This window comes from Lissotriton vulgaris, chromosome 9 (genome assembly GCF_964263255.1).
Source record: "Lissotriton vulgaris chromosome 9, aLisVul1.2, whole genome shotgun sequence".
NCBI classification, from domain to species: domain Eukaryota; kingdom Metazoa; phylum Chordata; class Amphibia; order Caudata; family Salamandridae; genus Lissotriton; species Lissotriton vulgaris.
This window is the reverse complement of record NC_141697.1, coordinates 883,051,050-883,067,776: the sequence shown is the minus strand read 5'-3', so window position 1 is coordinate 883,067,776 and position 16,727 is coordinate 883,051,050. Positions and strand designations below refer to the sequence as shown.

At 49.1% G+C, this 16,727-nt stretch overlaps 1 protein-coding gene across 2 annotated transcripts in view; it reads right to left on the bottom strand.

Moving 5' to 3' along the window:
- The window catches only part of BCKDHA (branched chain keto acid dehydrogenase E1 subunit alpha), a 159,387-nt gene that overhangs the window by 42,744 nt on the left and 99,916 nt on the right, over positions 1-16,727 (bottom strand). For both annotated transcript variants that reach the window (XM_086938630.1, XM_086938629.1), the window contains exon 9: positions 30-201. In XM_086938630.1, coding sequence (XP_086794756.1) covers positions 30-201 — 172 coding nt within the window. The remainder of the gene's footprint in view (positions 1-29; positions 202-16,727) is intronic.

Below are 16,727 nucleotides of genomic sequence, written 5' to 3'. Positions count from 1 at the left end.
TGTGACAAATTACAGAAGGATGAGCTTACCATTTTCCTGGATTTTTTCCTCCAGGTCTTCTCTTGGTCCTCGTCCCACCAGCCCCGGTTGAGCATGTAGAATCGGATGCGGCCGATTGGGTGGTCCTGCTTATCCCAGTAGTTAACCTCATCCACAGAGCGGTAGGCGGAGCTGTCATCACTTGTGCTATGGTGTCCAATTCTATATAAGACAAAATACATACATGCACATAAAACACATTTTTATCCCAAACATAGATTTTTTTAATGCATTTTTATGAATATGCCAACTACCAGGGAAAAGATGGCTTGATGTAATGGACTTTGAGATATTGAAAGTTTTCATTAACAGGATGGGCCTTCTCAATAGCTAGGACCAGTTGAGCTAACCTGGCACTGAAACGTTTAAAAGGATGCTAACCATTTATTGTCTTTTAACCCTATATTAGAATGTTGACTTGTTCCATTCCAATGTGCATAGTAGAATAAGTCTAACGGAGAAACCGTGCTGATGTTTCAGTAGTTTAGCATAACTTGTCTGGAGGAATAAACATTAAGAATATGGAATACGAAATGTACTCCTATTTCCACGTCTGGGCTGTCAAATGATAATTAATATGAACACATGCAATCTGAACAATTGTTTCTTGCGGAATGCACCCTTTCATATATTATTTCTTGCAATGAGCAACGCTGTAGTTTAGAGGCAACACCTGCGTCGGTTCTACTTTACAACTAAGTGGTAAAGGATGGGGGCACAGTGTACAGATTCCCCACTTTTGCTAAAATTCTAGAGTACATTTGTCTGACACAGCACCGAAGCGCTTTAGCACTTAAAAAACTGCTCTACCCCCAAAGAGCGGTACAAAAGGGGGTGGTGATGGACGGAGCATCTGAATCAATCAAACACTCACACCCAGTCAAAAGATCTGGGTTTAATCCATCACCGTTCTTTAGCCCACTCTGCCACCCCAGTTCAGACATGGCTACATGCAAATCAGTCTGACCCTGTGCCTCATGGGAACAGTCCAGCCCGAACTGCCAAGCCATGTCTTCCCTGGACCGGAAACAAGCTTCCGAGGACCGGTTTCTGGCATTCCAGCCGTCTTCAGCCCGGCTTGCTTGAATCCAGTGGCAAAGTGAGCAAGGGACTCACGTCTGAGCATACTCTGCCACACTTATGGCGGCCAAAAGCGGTACAAAAGGGGGTGGTGATGGACGGAGCATCTGAATCAATCAAACACTCACACCCAGTCAAAAGATCTGGGTTTAATCCATCACCGTTCTTTAGCCCACTCTGCCACCCCAGTTCAGACATGGCTATATGCAAATCAGTCTGACCCTGTGCCTCATGGGAACAGTCCAGCCCGAACTGCCAAGCCATGTCTTCCCTGGACCGGAAACAAGCTTCCGAGGAACGGTTTCTGGCATTCCAGCCGTCTTCAGCCCGGCTTGCTTAAATCCAGTGGCAAAGTGAGCAAGGGACTCACGTCTGAGCATACCCTGCCACACTTATGGCGGCCAAAAGCGGTACAAAAAGGGGGTGGTGATGGACGGAGCATCTGAATCAATCAAACACTCACACACAGTCAAAAGATCTGGGTTTAATCCATTACCGTTCTTCAGCCCACTCTGCCACCCCAGTTCAGACATGGCTATATGCAAATCAGTCTGACCCTGTGCCTCATGGGAACAGTCCAGCCCGACCCTGTGCCTCATGGGAACAGTCCAGCCCGAACTGCCAAGCCATGTCTTTCCTGGACCGGAAACACGCTTCCGAGGACCGGTTTCTGGCATTCCAGCCGTCTTCAGCCCGGCTTGCTTGAATCCAGTGGCAAAGTGAGCAAGGGACTCACGTCTGAGCATACCCTGCCACACTTATGGTGGCCAAAAGCGGTACAAAAGGGGGTGGTGATGGACGGAGCATCTGAATCAATCAAACACTCACACCCAGTCAAAAGATCTGGGTTTAATCCATCACCGTTCTTTAGCCCACTCTGCCACCCCAGTTCAGACATGGCTACATGCAAATCAGTCTGACCCTGTGCCTCATGGGAACAGTCCAGCCTGAACTGCCAAGCCATGTCTTCCCTGGACCGGAAACAAGCTTCCGAGGACCGGTTTCTGGCATTCCAGCCGTCTTCAGCCCGGCTTGCTTGAATCCAGTGGCAAAGTGAGCAAGGGACTGACGTCTGAGCATACTCTGCCACACTTATGGCGGCCAAAAGCGGTACAAAAGGGGGGTGGTGATGGACGGAGCATCTGAATCAATCAAACACTCACACCCAGTCAAAAGATCTGGGTTTAATCCATCACCGTTCTTTAGCCCACTCTGCCACCCCAGTTCAGACATGGCTATATGCAAATCAGTCTGACCCTGTGCCTCATGGGAACAGTCCAGCCCGAACTGCCAAGCCATGTCTTCCCTGGACCGGAAACATGCTTCCGAGGAACGGTTTCTGGCATTCCAGCTGTCTTCAGCCCGGCTTGCTTGAATCCAGTGGCAAAGTGAGCAAGGGACTCACGTCTGAGCATGAAAGCAGGAAAAGAGAAGCATGCAGGTGATTTGGCACCCTTGAATCCTCTTAAGTGATTAAACACAGAATGATTGGCTCTTCCATCAGAAAAGAAGAAGAGTTGAGAGCACAATCTAGTCTTTGCTTTGACAGACGGAAAAAAGTAATTGAGATCCTTCATGACAAACAATTCCTGTACTCCAATCAAGGGTTTAAGGTTGTTTGGGAATTTACAGAAAAACAGCTTCAAATGGGGTACTTGCTTGGGCAGTGATTGAAGGTGGCAGCCTTGAATAGTCTGAAGTGATTAAAAGTTGGAACAATCAGTCTAGCACTGAAAGCAGAGGAGTTTTGATAGTACATCCTTGTCTTTGCCCTGACAGCCAAAGCAGAAGTTGATTGAGATCTCTCAAGTCTACGTAATGCCTTTATTCCAGGCAAGGAATCAATCTCGTTTGGTAATTTACAGAAGTGCATTTCCAACTTCCGCACATGCTATGTTCATATATGTAACTGATTCCCATTGAGATTTAATTTGTGAGAAATGTGTATCTCTGTTTGAAAGGAAAAATGTATATATATATTTCTAGGAAGAATCCACATTGGTAGCAGTGATGCAACTGCTCTTGAGAAATTTAACTATGACATTATTCTAAGTTTTTGTTTGGAAAGATTGAAACAAAAATAGGTCTCAGCCATGAATCATACTGGTTTAGCCGATGCTTTAAAAAAAAAAAAAACCTTTTCCGGAGAAAAAAAAGAATAGGTGCATGCATCTGTGGCAGCCATGTTTGAATGGGATTTCTTAAAATAAAGTTCCTAAGAGATGCCTAATACACATGCAACGGCCCTGAAATGGTTACAAAATATTTTAAAGTGGGTGTGCTTGTGAATAGCACAGTGGGTAGGAAAAAATGCACCAAGGGTATACAGGTATCACATTCTAGGTTGCGGGTGTGTAAAGGGTTGAGGGGAAAGAGAAGGTCATGGCAGAGGAGGGGGAGCAGTCAAGGACAAAAATAGATACTCATGCACTCAAATGTAAGGTCTGATGTCATCAGTGTGAGAATACCCAAAGCAAACATAACACTGTGACCCTCCCAGTAGCATTGCAGCTTCAAACACAAGAAAAGGCTGAAAAGCCATCAAATCAGCAAAGTAAAACGAAGAACAAAGTCATCTAATTATGAGCAACTAGCTGACCCAAGCCCACTCTTAAAATATGTTAGGTACTAGAAGCAATAGATCTCCAACAGACCGCTATAGTGGTCTGTAGCAGAGACCTAAAACAATGCATTCCTCAGATGTCATACCCCTAATGGTGCAAATCGGTTCCTTGTGGCTCACTGACGGAGTAGAGATCAACAAGGACTGCTGACAGGCAGATGCATGCCCACTCTCAAAATTGATAGCTTGTAGGCTGTTAAAGGTGTGTAGGCCTCAAAGCAGTAGTGCAGAAATTTCCAGAATTAAATAAATGTTAAATATTGAAAGACAATTGGGCTAACAGATCTCTACAGGAAGAATACACAAGAGAAAAGTCAGACCCTTGGAATCTGCCCAATATTAGAATGGATGTCTCAGCAACTGGAACAAGACACACAAATCGCAGTGATCTACTTAGGATTAATGCACAAGTTACTTACCTTCGGTAACGATATATCTGTAAGAACCAGTAGTTGGTATTAGATTCCTTACCTTAGAATATCCCCAGGCGTCAGACTGGATCCGGAAAATTTTGTGTAGCAGTACCCCTGAGCGTCGGCAGGCGTCGTCTGCGGCTCCGCGTCAGTCGTCGGCGCCGGGATGACGCCGGAGTACTTAGACGCCGCCCTCGCGCGTGGACGTCAATTCTTATACACAGCTTTTCCGCGCCAGAAACGCAGAGCCATGATAAAAACCAACACTGGTGCCATGAAATCTAGTGCCCTGAAAGGGGATGACCTTAACCCTAGATATCGGTTCGCAGAACGGGGAGGATGGGTGGGGCGGTAAGGAATCTCATACTAACTACTGTTTCTTACAGATATATCGTTACCGAAGGTAAGTTACTTGTGGATCTGAAAGAAACAGGTTAGTATTAGATTCCTTACCTTAGAATAGATACCCCAGCAATACCAACCCCGGTGATGGGTCTGCGAACCAATGATCACACCAGGAAGCCCTGGAGAATGGAACGGCCGAAAAAGCCATATCTCCGGACTTGGCTGTCCAGGCAGTAGTGTCTTGTGAACGTGTGCAGCGAGGCCCACGTAGCTGCCTGACAGATGTCCTGCAAGGGGACTCCCCGACCCAGGGCAGTAGTAGCCGCCGTGGCCAGAGTGGAATGGGCACGTAGCGCCACAGGAGGCTCCTTTCGAACCAAAGAGTAACAAGCCTTGATGCACAAGACGACCCATCTAGAAATGGTACGTTTGTGCACCGCCCGTCCCTTCTTAGCGCCCACGAAACCATCAAAGAGTTGGTCATCCACCCAGAACTGGCGTGTGCGGTCCAGATAGAATGAGAGCGCACATTTTGGGTCCAGACGGTGGAGCCTCTCTTCCTCTTTCGAGGGATGCAGAGGCTGAAAGAAGGTGGGCAAAGTGATGGACTGCCCGATGTGGAAGGCTGTGACTACCTTGGGCAGGAAAGAGGGTCGCGTCCGCAACACAACTTTGTCCGGATGGACAGCAAGGAAAGGAGGTTGAGAAGGAAGAGCCTGGAGCTCACTCACTCTCCTGGCAGAGGTGATGGCAACCAGAAATGCAGTCTTAAGAGTAAGGAGCCGAAGAGGTCAGTTATGAAGTGGCTCGAAGGGAGTGCACATCAGATAAGTCAGAACAAGGTTCAAGTCCCACTGAGGCATCACGAAAGGAACAGGAGGGAACATATGAGTGATGCCCTTCAAAAACCTATTTACAACTGGGGACTTGAACAAAGAGGGCTGATCAGGGAGCCCTAAGAAGGCAGAAATGGCAGAGAGGTAGCCCTTTAGAGTGCCCAGAGCAGAGCCCTGCTGGGAGAGAAAGAAGAAAGGAGGAGAACCTCTGAAAGAGGGGCAGAAAGGGGATCCACAGCCTTTGCTGTGCACCATGCCATACATTTATTCCACCTGTAGGCGTATAACGATTTTGTGGAGGGACGCCTGGCTGCCAGAATCACTTTACAGACTTCAGGAGGCAAGTCAAATGGCCTCAACTCCTGCCGCTCAATCTCCACGCATGTAAGTGAAGACTGGACAGGTTCGGGTGGAGGACCGTCCCCTGCTGATGCGACAGAAGGTCCTCCTGAAGAGGCAGAAGAATCGGGGGATCGACAGACATGCTGAGTAGCTCGGGATACCAGTATCTTCGTGCCCAGTCCAGAGCCACAAGGATGACTTGGGCCCAGTCGCGTCTGATCTTCTTCAGCACTCTGGGCAGAAGTGGTATAGGCGGAAAGGCGTACAACAGACCACAACTCCACTCGCGACGAAAAGCGTCTCTGAGCGAGTGCCGCCTTGGAAATTCCAACGCGCAGAACTGATGACATTGCGCATTCTCTTCTGAGGCGAATAGATCTAACCAAGGCTCTCCCCACTGCTGAAAGAGGCCTTGCGCCACGTCCAAGTTTAGACGCCATTCGTGATCGATCATGCACAGACGGCTGAGTTTGTCCGCCCTGACTTCAGGGAACCTGCCAGGTGTTGAACCACCAGGGTAACGCCCTGATGTTCCAGCCACTGCCAGAGGCACAGAGCCTCCTGGCATAGGGTCCACGACCCCACCCTGCCCTGTTTGTTGCAGTACCACATGGCGGTAGTGTTGTACCACATGGCGGTGGTGTTGTCCGTGAACACCTGCACTACACTCCCCTGGACAGAGGGGAGGAATGCCTTCAGTGCAAGCCGGATCACCCGCAGCTCCACAAGGTTGATGTGGAGCCTGGACTCCGCCGGAGACCAGAGGCCTCTGATCTCCGCCTCTCCTATGTGGCCCCCCCCAGCCTTTGAGGGACGCGTCCGTCACAACTACGTGCTCCAGTTGGGGTAGGGAGAGGGCTCTGCCGCTGACCCAATCGCGGTCCGTGAGCCACCACTGCAACTGTCTTGCAGTGCCCTCCGAGATCAAGACATGGTCGGACAAGTTTCCCTGATGCTGGGCCCACTGAAACTTCAGGTCGCACTGCAGAGCCCGCATCCGCCAGCGGGCGTGATGGACCAGAAGGATGCAGGAGGCCATCAGCCCCAGAAGCCGCAGCGTAAACCTGACCGAGACTTGGGATAACGGCTGAAAGATCGGAATCAGAGCCTGAATATCCCAAACCTGCTGTTCGGGAGGATAAACCCGAAACTGCGCAGAGTTTAAAACCGCTCCGATGAAGAGGAGCTTCTGAGAGGGACACAGGTGTGACTTCGGCACATTGATGGAGAACCCCAGCATGTGCAGGAGGTCGGCCATAGTCTGGAGGTGGCTAAGGACTGTCTGGGGCGAGCCCGCCTTCAACAACCAGTCGTCGAGGTAGGGGAACACAAACCCCTAACCTGCGCAGATGAGCGGCGACCACCGCCATCACTTTCGTGAACACCCGTAGGGCGCTGTTAAGGCCGAAGGGGAGCACGGTACACTGAAAGTGCTCATGGCCTACCGTGAACCGCAGGTAGCGCCGGTGGGCCGGCAGGACGGTGATGGGAAAATATGCGTCCTGCAAGTCCAACGCTACCATGTGGAGTGGAGTGGAGAAGTGTGGCTCAGGGGTTAGAGGCGGCAGACCCGGAAGCTGAGATCGGCCCTGGACCAGGGTTCAATTCCCCGCCCCGACGGGGTTTGGGCTCAATAATTCCACGGACTTGATAATTCTCGCTCCGGTGCCTACTCGACTCACGGGTTCACACTCTGCGACTCTGGGCAATAGCTTGCTTAATCTCCACAACGGCCCCTCGCGGCGGGATGCCTGGCTTTCACCTTGTGGATACCCTGCCGGGGTATCTCACAGGGGAATACCAGGACGGGTTCCCTAAGCAAGCGCATAGATGCCTGCGATGTGGGCGATTTGCGCTATATAAATACATGTACATTTACCATCCAGTCCAGAGAGGAAACAATGGGGGTTCTGGCTAGAGCGCAGTAAGGCTGCGCCAATTACGAAGTCAACAAACAAGGTGCCAGTACTGCGCGATTGATGAAAAATAACAAGAATTGAGAGAGAAATCCTCAATTCCAAAGACCACTCTTTCAGTCTACTTTATCCAAAATGTTTTTTATTTTTATTTTGTTCTTTTATTCATATTTTTTATTTTCAGTTTAGACGGATTTAACTGAAATTGTTTTTTTGGGGGGGGGGAAGGAACTGAAGGACATATATAATGATGACATACAGAATAGCTCAAACTGGGTCACATAATTCAGCAAGAATATAATTACATTTTACACTCAAAACATTTAGTGAAAACATATAACATTGAATAGACGACACTAAGTGCACTTGAAAACATATACACGACAAGACTAGACAATATTCATAGGAGGTGAATAAGTCAAATTGAACCAAGTGTAACTGCCCTATATTAATGCAAGTTTTTTGAAAACAGGTGCAGATACCTCTACTAAATAGGAAGAATATTATTTTAGTATTTTCAAACACAATAGACCATCTCCAAGTTGAGTTCTAGGTACAATGATCTAATGATTGGTCTATGTTCCTCAAAAAGAGGACTGCGAGGTCGACGCGTTTCGAATCCCTTAAAATGATGGGGTTCTCATCAGGACCGTGTGGGCTTAATCTGAAAAATAAATGAATGACAGTCTATCAGTTATACTATCCAGCAACTCTCAACTTAACACTCAGTCTCACACACACAGTTCATACCTGTGCTTCTCTGTTAGGTGGTCAGTCTCTCGAGGGTGTATGAAAGTTGGCTGTAATTTTTAGGAAAAAAGGGGGGGGGGGTTCATCATGAGTGGTCTTGTTTCTGAAGGATTATTGAAACGTGTATTTATTTAAATCATGGTACTCACATTGCCGGGAATTGTTGTGTAGTTGTCAATATATTATCTCCGATGTTTTTCAATTGCTTCTGTCATTTTTGATCGAATCTGTATTGGAACAATAAGGAGCGAGGGTTTTAATAGATATTCAAGCAATTGGATTTGGATAGTTGATTAGGTAGTGAAGTGCATGTCCCGTTGGATTTAAAGAGTAAAAAAACGGGCGTTTGCGGTGAATTACCGCGTCTCTTTAGAGGACACCTAGGTTGTGCACGTTATGTGCCCGGTTCGAAGGCCGTTAGTGCAGAAGTTGGAAAGTTGCCTCCGTTTAACTTTGTTTAGTTATCCCGATTATTAAACAATCCATGAGCAAGTCTTACCGTCGCTTAATAGCGCAAGTGTCCTCCACGGGCGTCTGAATCCTCTGATCGAACGCTCTGCTAGTTCCGGTTGACCCGGTACTCGTATAGATTTGTTCCTGGTCGACAGAATTCTGGGTAATGTAGTTCCTTTGATCCATTGTATTGCGATCGCGAGTGGGGATAATTGAAGTACTGTACACTTAGTTGAATATCTCGTTCTATACTTGGAGATTTTAAATGAAAGGATATATAAATGAATGGTAACTGGTTAGAGTGCTGTATGCTAGTTTCGGGAGAGATTTTTTAGACACACAAACCTAACGATTTTTAGTGACAAAAGTAGTGGGGATTGAAACTAAATCCTCAAGAGACGTCAAATCTATCTTCATAGGTTATAAAGTTCGGACATTTCATTTAAGCCTCGAGTGGCAGAATTGAATTTCAAGATAAGCATCACTTCACGCTGCTTCAATTTGGCCTCTAAGTCTCCACCTCTCTGGTCATGCTCTACCTTAGAGATCACAGTCCATCTGAAGTCGAGATCTCCATGTGATTCATCAATCCAGTGTTGCACTAGAGGTGCTGTGACAATCTTTTTCTTTATTCTCGATTTATGTTGAGAAATTCTCTGTCTGATTTCTTGGTTGGTTTTTCCTATGTACAATTTTGCACATGGACAAAGAATGGCATAAATCAGGTTGCGTGATTTGCAATTTGTAAAGATGTTATGTTTCCATGAAATGCCTTCATGTTGGAATACGTTTCCCTCGATCCTGGAGTCGCAGCATAAGCATGTCCCACATTTTTTATGACCTGTGACTGGGGGTAAATTCACATACTCACGCAGAGTGGGGGCCTTTTTCCTTTGAATTTCTCAACATAAATCGAGAATAAAGAAAAAGATTGTCACAGCACCTCTAGTGCAACACTGGATTGATGAATCACATGGAGATCTCGACTTCAGATGGACTGTGATCTCTAAGGTAGAGCATGACCAGAGCGGTGGAGACTTAGAGGCCAAATTGAAGCAGCGTGAAGCGATGCTTATCTTGAAATTCAATTCTGCCACTCGAGGCTTAAATGAAATGTCCGAACTTTATAACCTATGAAGATAGATTTGACGTCTCTTGAGGATTTAGTTTCAATCCCCACTACTTTTGTCACTAAAAATCGTTAGGTTTGTGTGTCTAAAAAATCTCTCCCGAAACTAGCATACAGCACTCTAACCAGTTACCATTCATTTATATATCCTTTCATTTAAAATCTCCAAGTATAGAACGAGATATTCAACTAAGTGTACAGTACTTCAATTATCCCCACTCACGATCGCAATACAATGGATCAAAGGAACTACATTACCCAGAATTCTGTCAACCAGGAACAAATCTATACGAGTACCGGGTCAACCGGAACTAGCAGAGCGTTCGATCAGAGGATTCAGACGCCCGTGGAGGACACTTGCGCTATTAAGCGACGGTAAGACTTGCTCAAGGATTGTTTAATAATCGGGATAACTAAACAAAGTTAAACGGAGGCAACTTTCCAACTTCTGCACCAACGGCCTTCGAACCGGGCACATAACATGCACAACCTAGGTGTCCTCTAAAGAGACGCGGTAATTCACCGCAAACGCCTGTTTTTTTACTCTTTAAATCCAACGGGACATGCACTTCACTACCTAATCAACTATCCAAATCCAATTGCTTGAATATTTATTAAAACCCTCGCTCCTTCATTGTTTCAATACAGATTCGATCAAAAATGACAGAAGCAATTGAAAAACATCGGAGATAATATATTGACAACTACACAACAATTCCCGGCAATGTGAGTACCATGATTTAAATAAATACACGTTTCAATAATCCTTCAGAAACAAAGACCACTCATGATGAACCCCCCCCCCTTTTTTCTAAAAATTACAGCCAACTTTCATACACCCTCGAGAGACTGACCACCTAACAGAGAAGCACAGGTATGAACTGTGTGTGTGAGACTGAGTGTTAAGTTGAGAGTTGCTGGATAGTATGACTGATAGACTGTCATTCATTTATTTTTCAGATTAAGCCCACACGGTCCTGATGAGAATCCCATCATTTTAAGGGATTCGAAACGCGTCGACCTCGCAGTCCTATTTTTGAGGAACATAGACCAATCATTAGATCATTGTACCTAGAACTGAACTTGGAGATGGTCTATTGTGTTTGAAAATACTAAAATAATATTCTTCCTATTTAGTAGAGGTATCTGCACCTGTTTTCAAAAAACTTGCATTAATATAGGGCAGTTACACTTGGTTCAATTTGACTTATTCACCTCCTATGAATATTGTCTAGTCTTGTCGTGTATATGTTTTCAAGTGCACTTAGTGTCGTCTATTCAATGTTATATGTTTTCACTAAATGTTTTGAGTGTAAAATGTAATTATATTCTTGCTGAATTATGTGACCCAGTTTGAGCTATTCTGTATGTCATCATTATATATGTCCTTCAGTTTCTCCCCCCCCCCCCCCAAAAAAACAATCTCAGTTAAATCCGTCTAAACTGAAAATAAAAAATATGAATAAAAGAACAAAATAAAAATAAAAGAAACATTTTGGATAAAGTAGACTGAAAGAGTGGTCTTTGGAATTGAGGATTTCTCACTCAATTCTTGTTATTTTTCATCAATCGCGCAGTACTGGCACCTTGTTTGTTGACCATCCAGTCCAGGGCAGCTAAGACCTAAGCCAAAGTCAGCATCTTGAACTTCTCCTTCCGGAGGAAGCCGTTGACTTTCCTTAGGTCCAAGATAGGGCGTAGGCCCCCTTTGCCCTTCTTGGGAACCAGAAAGTAGTGGGAGTAACAACCACGTTCTACTTCTGGCCCAGGAACGCGCTCGATGGCCCCCTTGGCCAAGAGGGCCGATACTTCCTCTTGCAGGAGTTGCAAGTGATCCGTCGACACGCAGTGGTACTGCGGTGGCATGGCTGGAGGGGTCGCCTCGAAGGGGAGGGAGTAGCCCCTTCGGACGATTTGCAGCATCCACCTGTCCGATGTGATGGTGCGCCATGTGATGGTGCGCCAGTGGAGGAGGTGATGGCGAACCCTGCCCCCCACTGGCGTCAGATGGGCTTGAAAGCTTGGACTAGGAAGGCTTTGAGGCGGATGCTGCAGGGGTGGATGTGGACTGGCCGCGCCGTTGTCCCCTGTTACCGCCGCGACGGTAACCACGTCCGCCACCACACTGAATGTTAGTCTGCGGCCAGTGGCTGGCAGGACGTGTGGGAGCACCCTTTCCGTGGCCACGAAAGGAGCGCTGGACAGAAGATTGCGGACGCGGGCCGACAGGCCCAAGGACTTGGCCGTAGCCCTGGAGACCTTGAAGCGTTCCAGCGCATGATCTGCCTTGCCACCAAAGAGGTGGCTGCCATCGAACCGCATGTCCATAAGGGTGTTTTGGACATCGGCCGAAAAGTTGGTGGACCTCAGCCAGGCGTGGCGGGGAACCGCCATAGACGTGGGAATTGCTCTTCCTAGTGAGTCCGTCGTATCCAGTCCACATCGTATGGAGTACAGCGATGTATCTCTCCCCTCTGCGAGGGCTTGAGCGAGTTTCACCCGGGCTCCCTCCGGGCACTCAGGCAGCACGGCCGCAACCGTATCCCACAAAGAGTGGGTGTAACGGCCCAAGAGGCACGCGGTGTTGACCGACCGCAACCCCAAACTAATGGAGGAGAACATTTTCTTTCCGAACTGTTCATACCTCTTGGATTCCCGATCTGGTGGTGCCTTCGGGAATGCGGATTGGGAAGTAGAGACCTGGAGAACCAGGCTCTCGGGGGTGGGGTGGGTGGACAAGAAACTAGGGTCGCCCGGGGCTGGGCAGTGGCACCCAGCGGCGTTCCTATCTACAGGGGGACCTGTAGTGGGCCTGGACCAAGTGCCCAACAGGACGTCTGTGAGAGCCTCATTAAACGGCAGTAGAGGCTCTGGGGAGCTTACCTGCGGTTTAAGGACCTCTGTGAGGATGTTAGACCTCACTGTTGCGACGGGGAGCTCAAGAGCCAAGGCCTTGGCAGTCCTCATCAGCACCACACTATAAGCAGCCCCCTCCTCCGTAGCCATGGTAGGAGGGGAGACTAAACCAGTGTCTGGGGAGGTATCAAGGCCACTGGCTTACCCTAGTTCCTGTGCCCAGTCCTGATATGACTGGCACTCACGTGTCAGGGGGTCCTCAGACCCCCCCCAGCCACCCTCGTCGTCCATGTCCTGAAATTCAGGGATAAAGGATGAACCCAGATCCTCGAAGAATTCCTCTTCGGCCGACGCCGAATGCGGAGTCGAGTAACGCCGGATCCGGACCGAGGGGTGGACCAGGGACAGCGTCGTGAGGGGACTATGCCGGGGATGACAACCTAGAGGCCGACGCCGGTGGGGTCGTAAGGTTGATCAGCGGCGACCCGGATCCGGTGGGGCCCTGCGGCGTCGGGACCGAAGTCGCCGACGGCGCCGGGGCCGAAGCACCCGACGGCTCCCGGGCCGAAGCACCCGGCCCGCTTGGGCTCCCAGTCGCGGCTGCGTGGCCCGAAGGCGCCGCGGAACCCGACGGAGGAGTGAGCGACCTCATGGCCATGAGGAAGGCATCGATCTCCTCCGGCGTTGCGTTCTGCCCAGGGACTGGCGGATATGGAGCAGGCCGCGACGCCTGCGGCTCCGGCGGAGCAGTGTCGGCGGTGTCACCCGAACCCCGGGCCGCATCATGCGAGCGTCGCGGGGAGTCAGAAGAGCGATGTTATGTTATGTTATGTTATATTGTGTCTTTTATAGCGCTCGTCTACTCAAAAGAGTGTCCCGGCGCTTTATTGACAACCTAGAAAGAAACACACAACACAGCAGATTAAAAGAAGGCAGGGTCAGCAGGACATAAAAAAGACTAGGAAGCAAAAAGCCAGGTTTTCAGGCCCTTCCTGAAAGCCAGCAGATTTGAGGTGCTGCGTAAAGTCAGGGGCAAAGTGTTCCAAAGCTGAGGGGCCCGGAGCATGAATGAGCGACCTCCAATGCGGGCCCTCCTCACACGTGGAACGATGGCAAGGAATTTCGACTCTGACCTCAAAGATCGAGCAGGACGATAAGAGGCTAGCCTCTTCTGAAGATATTTAGCCCCCGTGGCGTAGAAGGCCTTGTGGGCAAGGGTTAGGGCTTTAAAAACTATCCGCTGTCAGATAGGCAGCCAATGAAGCGACTGCAACAGGCCAGAAACTTTGACTCGCCTATGCAGGCCGAAAATGGCACGTGCTGCAGCGTTCTGGACCACCTGCATCCGTTGCAGGAGATATTCGGGCAGGCCAAGATATAGGACATTGGAATAATCCAGTCTTGACCCTATAAGGGCCTGTACCGTAATCCTCCTGTGATCCTCGGAGAGCAACGGAAAAAACTTCCGAAGCATGCGGAGAAGCCCAAAGCAGGTGCCAGTGAGGGTAAGGATCTGAGATCTAAGAGTCAGACCGTTGTCGATTTTAACCCCCAAATTCTTAGCTACCTGAGACGACCGCCCCGGGGGAGACATGTCGGCAGGCCACCATACCCGCCAGTCCGGATCGGATTGACAACCGAAGAAGAGCACCTCCGATTTATCTGAGTTGCACTTGAGGCTGTTCAGTTGGAGCCATTTGAACACAGCCCCAAGGCACTCACGGACACTCTCTCCGTCAAAATCCTCTCCTTTCCGACAGGTAAAGAGCAGCTGGGTGTCATCAGCGTAGGATACGATCTGGGCCCCGAAAGACTCGTCCAGAGTCGCCAAAGGGGTCATAAAGATATTAAAGAGAGTCGGGCTCAGTACCGAGCCCTGTGGGACTCCGACTCCCAATGGCGGCATCTCGGCAGAGCTAGAGGAGGCCCAGACCGTCTGTCGGCGGTCATCCAGAAAAGATGTAAACCAGCTGAGCACCGTCCCCCTCAGACCGATGTCATGGAGTCTGACGAGGAGATCCTCGTGGGGGACGGTGTCGAAGGCCGCCGACAGGTCAAGCATGATCAGCATGGCTCTACCACCCAAGTCTAACGTCTCCTTGATGGCCTCCGACACCTCCAGCAGCGCCGTCTCCGTACTAAGATTGGGACGAAAGCCCGATTGGGTGGAATGGAGCAGGTCGTGTGTTTCTAGGAAATTGGAAAGCACGTTGTGCACGTGCTTCTCCACGGTCTTGGCCAGAGCGGGGAGAAGGGAGATAGGCCTATAATTGGCCAGAACCTCGGGGGTCAAGCCTGCCTTCTTAATAAGGGGGATAACCATCGCGTGCTTCCAGGCCAAAGGAACCACACCCTGGCTCAGAGAAAGATTCAAAAGGGGATTGACCAGCGGGTTTACGACTGCCGCCATCTTCGCCAGAACTTTAGCCGGACATGGATCGCATGGCGATCCAGATTTAAGGTTGGCCAGAAGAGTCAAAGACGAAGCCATTGAAATAGGTGGGAAATCAGATAAGACCGGCCCTAAAGGAGCCGATGGAGTTAAACCAACCTTTGAACAAGGAAAGGCACCAGTCGGCCTCGGTGGAAAGGAGTCTTGTATCAGCTTGATCTTTGTCGTAAAGAAGCATGCAAGATCCGATGCCCACGACTCTGTGGGAGCAGTCTGGGCCGCATTCGACCGTGGGGCAGTAAATTCCCTAACGATCGTGAAGATCTCTTTACACGAATTTGAGGCATCCTCAATCCTCCTGGAAAAGTAGCTCTTTTTCTCCAGGAAAATATCTCGGTGGTATGCTTTATGTCGCCTTTTCTTCTTCTTGTACCTCTTACCTGAGGACTTGGAGCCCGACGAGTGGTGCCGACTCGCGGAGATGTGATGACTCCGGCCCCGCGACCGGTCCCTCGACCTCCTTCCGTACCGGGACCTCGAGCGGCGTGGGGTCGACTGCCGGAGCTCGCGGCGCTTACGGGACCGCTCCCGCCTAGCCTTCGACGTCAAGGCCCGACAGTTGTGGCACGACTTGTCATCGTAGTCGGGCCCCAGGAAATGTAGGCACCGGCGATGGGGGTCAGTTACCGAAATCAGTCGGATGCAGTAGGCACAGGGCTTGAACCCGGGCATCCCTACCGGCACTGATGGAGTCGTAGACTCGAAACGGATCCAAAAAGGATCGAAAAAGGATCGAAAAAGTTTAGTCAAAAAGTGACTAAAGGGTACCACTTTCTCCAGATTTGTGCTTGCTGGCGCGGAAAAAAGAAGATCTGACGTCTGCGCGCGAGGGTGGCGTCTAAGTACTCCGACGACGTCATCCCGGCGCCAACTACGGACGCGGAGCTGCAGAAGACGCCTACCGAAGCGCAGGGGTACTGCTACGCAAAATTTTCCGGATCCAGTCTGACGCCTGGGGATATTCTAAGGTAAGTAATCTAATACTAACCTGTTTCTTTCAGATACAAATCTTTGCTATTTCTCTCTGACTATTAATTGGGAACGTCGCTAACAAAAACAAGAGGAGTGCTGAAACTTTTAAACCACTCACCCACAGTCACAGATCTGGATTTAATCTATTGTTCTTTTGCTCACGATGCCAACCCACTTTGGATCCAACCATATGAAAATCAGTCTTGACTCTGTTCCTCATGGGAACAGTCCAGCCCGAACTGCCAGACCAGGTCCTCCCTGGACCGGAAACAAGCCTGGGGTATTACCCCTCATCAGCCAGGCTTGCTTGAATCCAGTGGCACTGTGAATAAGGGACTCAAATCTGGGCAGATCTTTGGCCTCTTAGGACGAACACAGCAAACACAAGATGATGGATGGTGTGCTGAAACTTATCAAACACTCACCCCCAGTCATAGATCTGGGTTTAGTCTATCGTTCTTTTGCTCACTATGCCTCCTGTGACCAGTATGTGATTTTTCTTTAGATATGTAAAAGTGCAT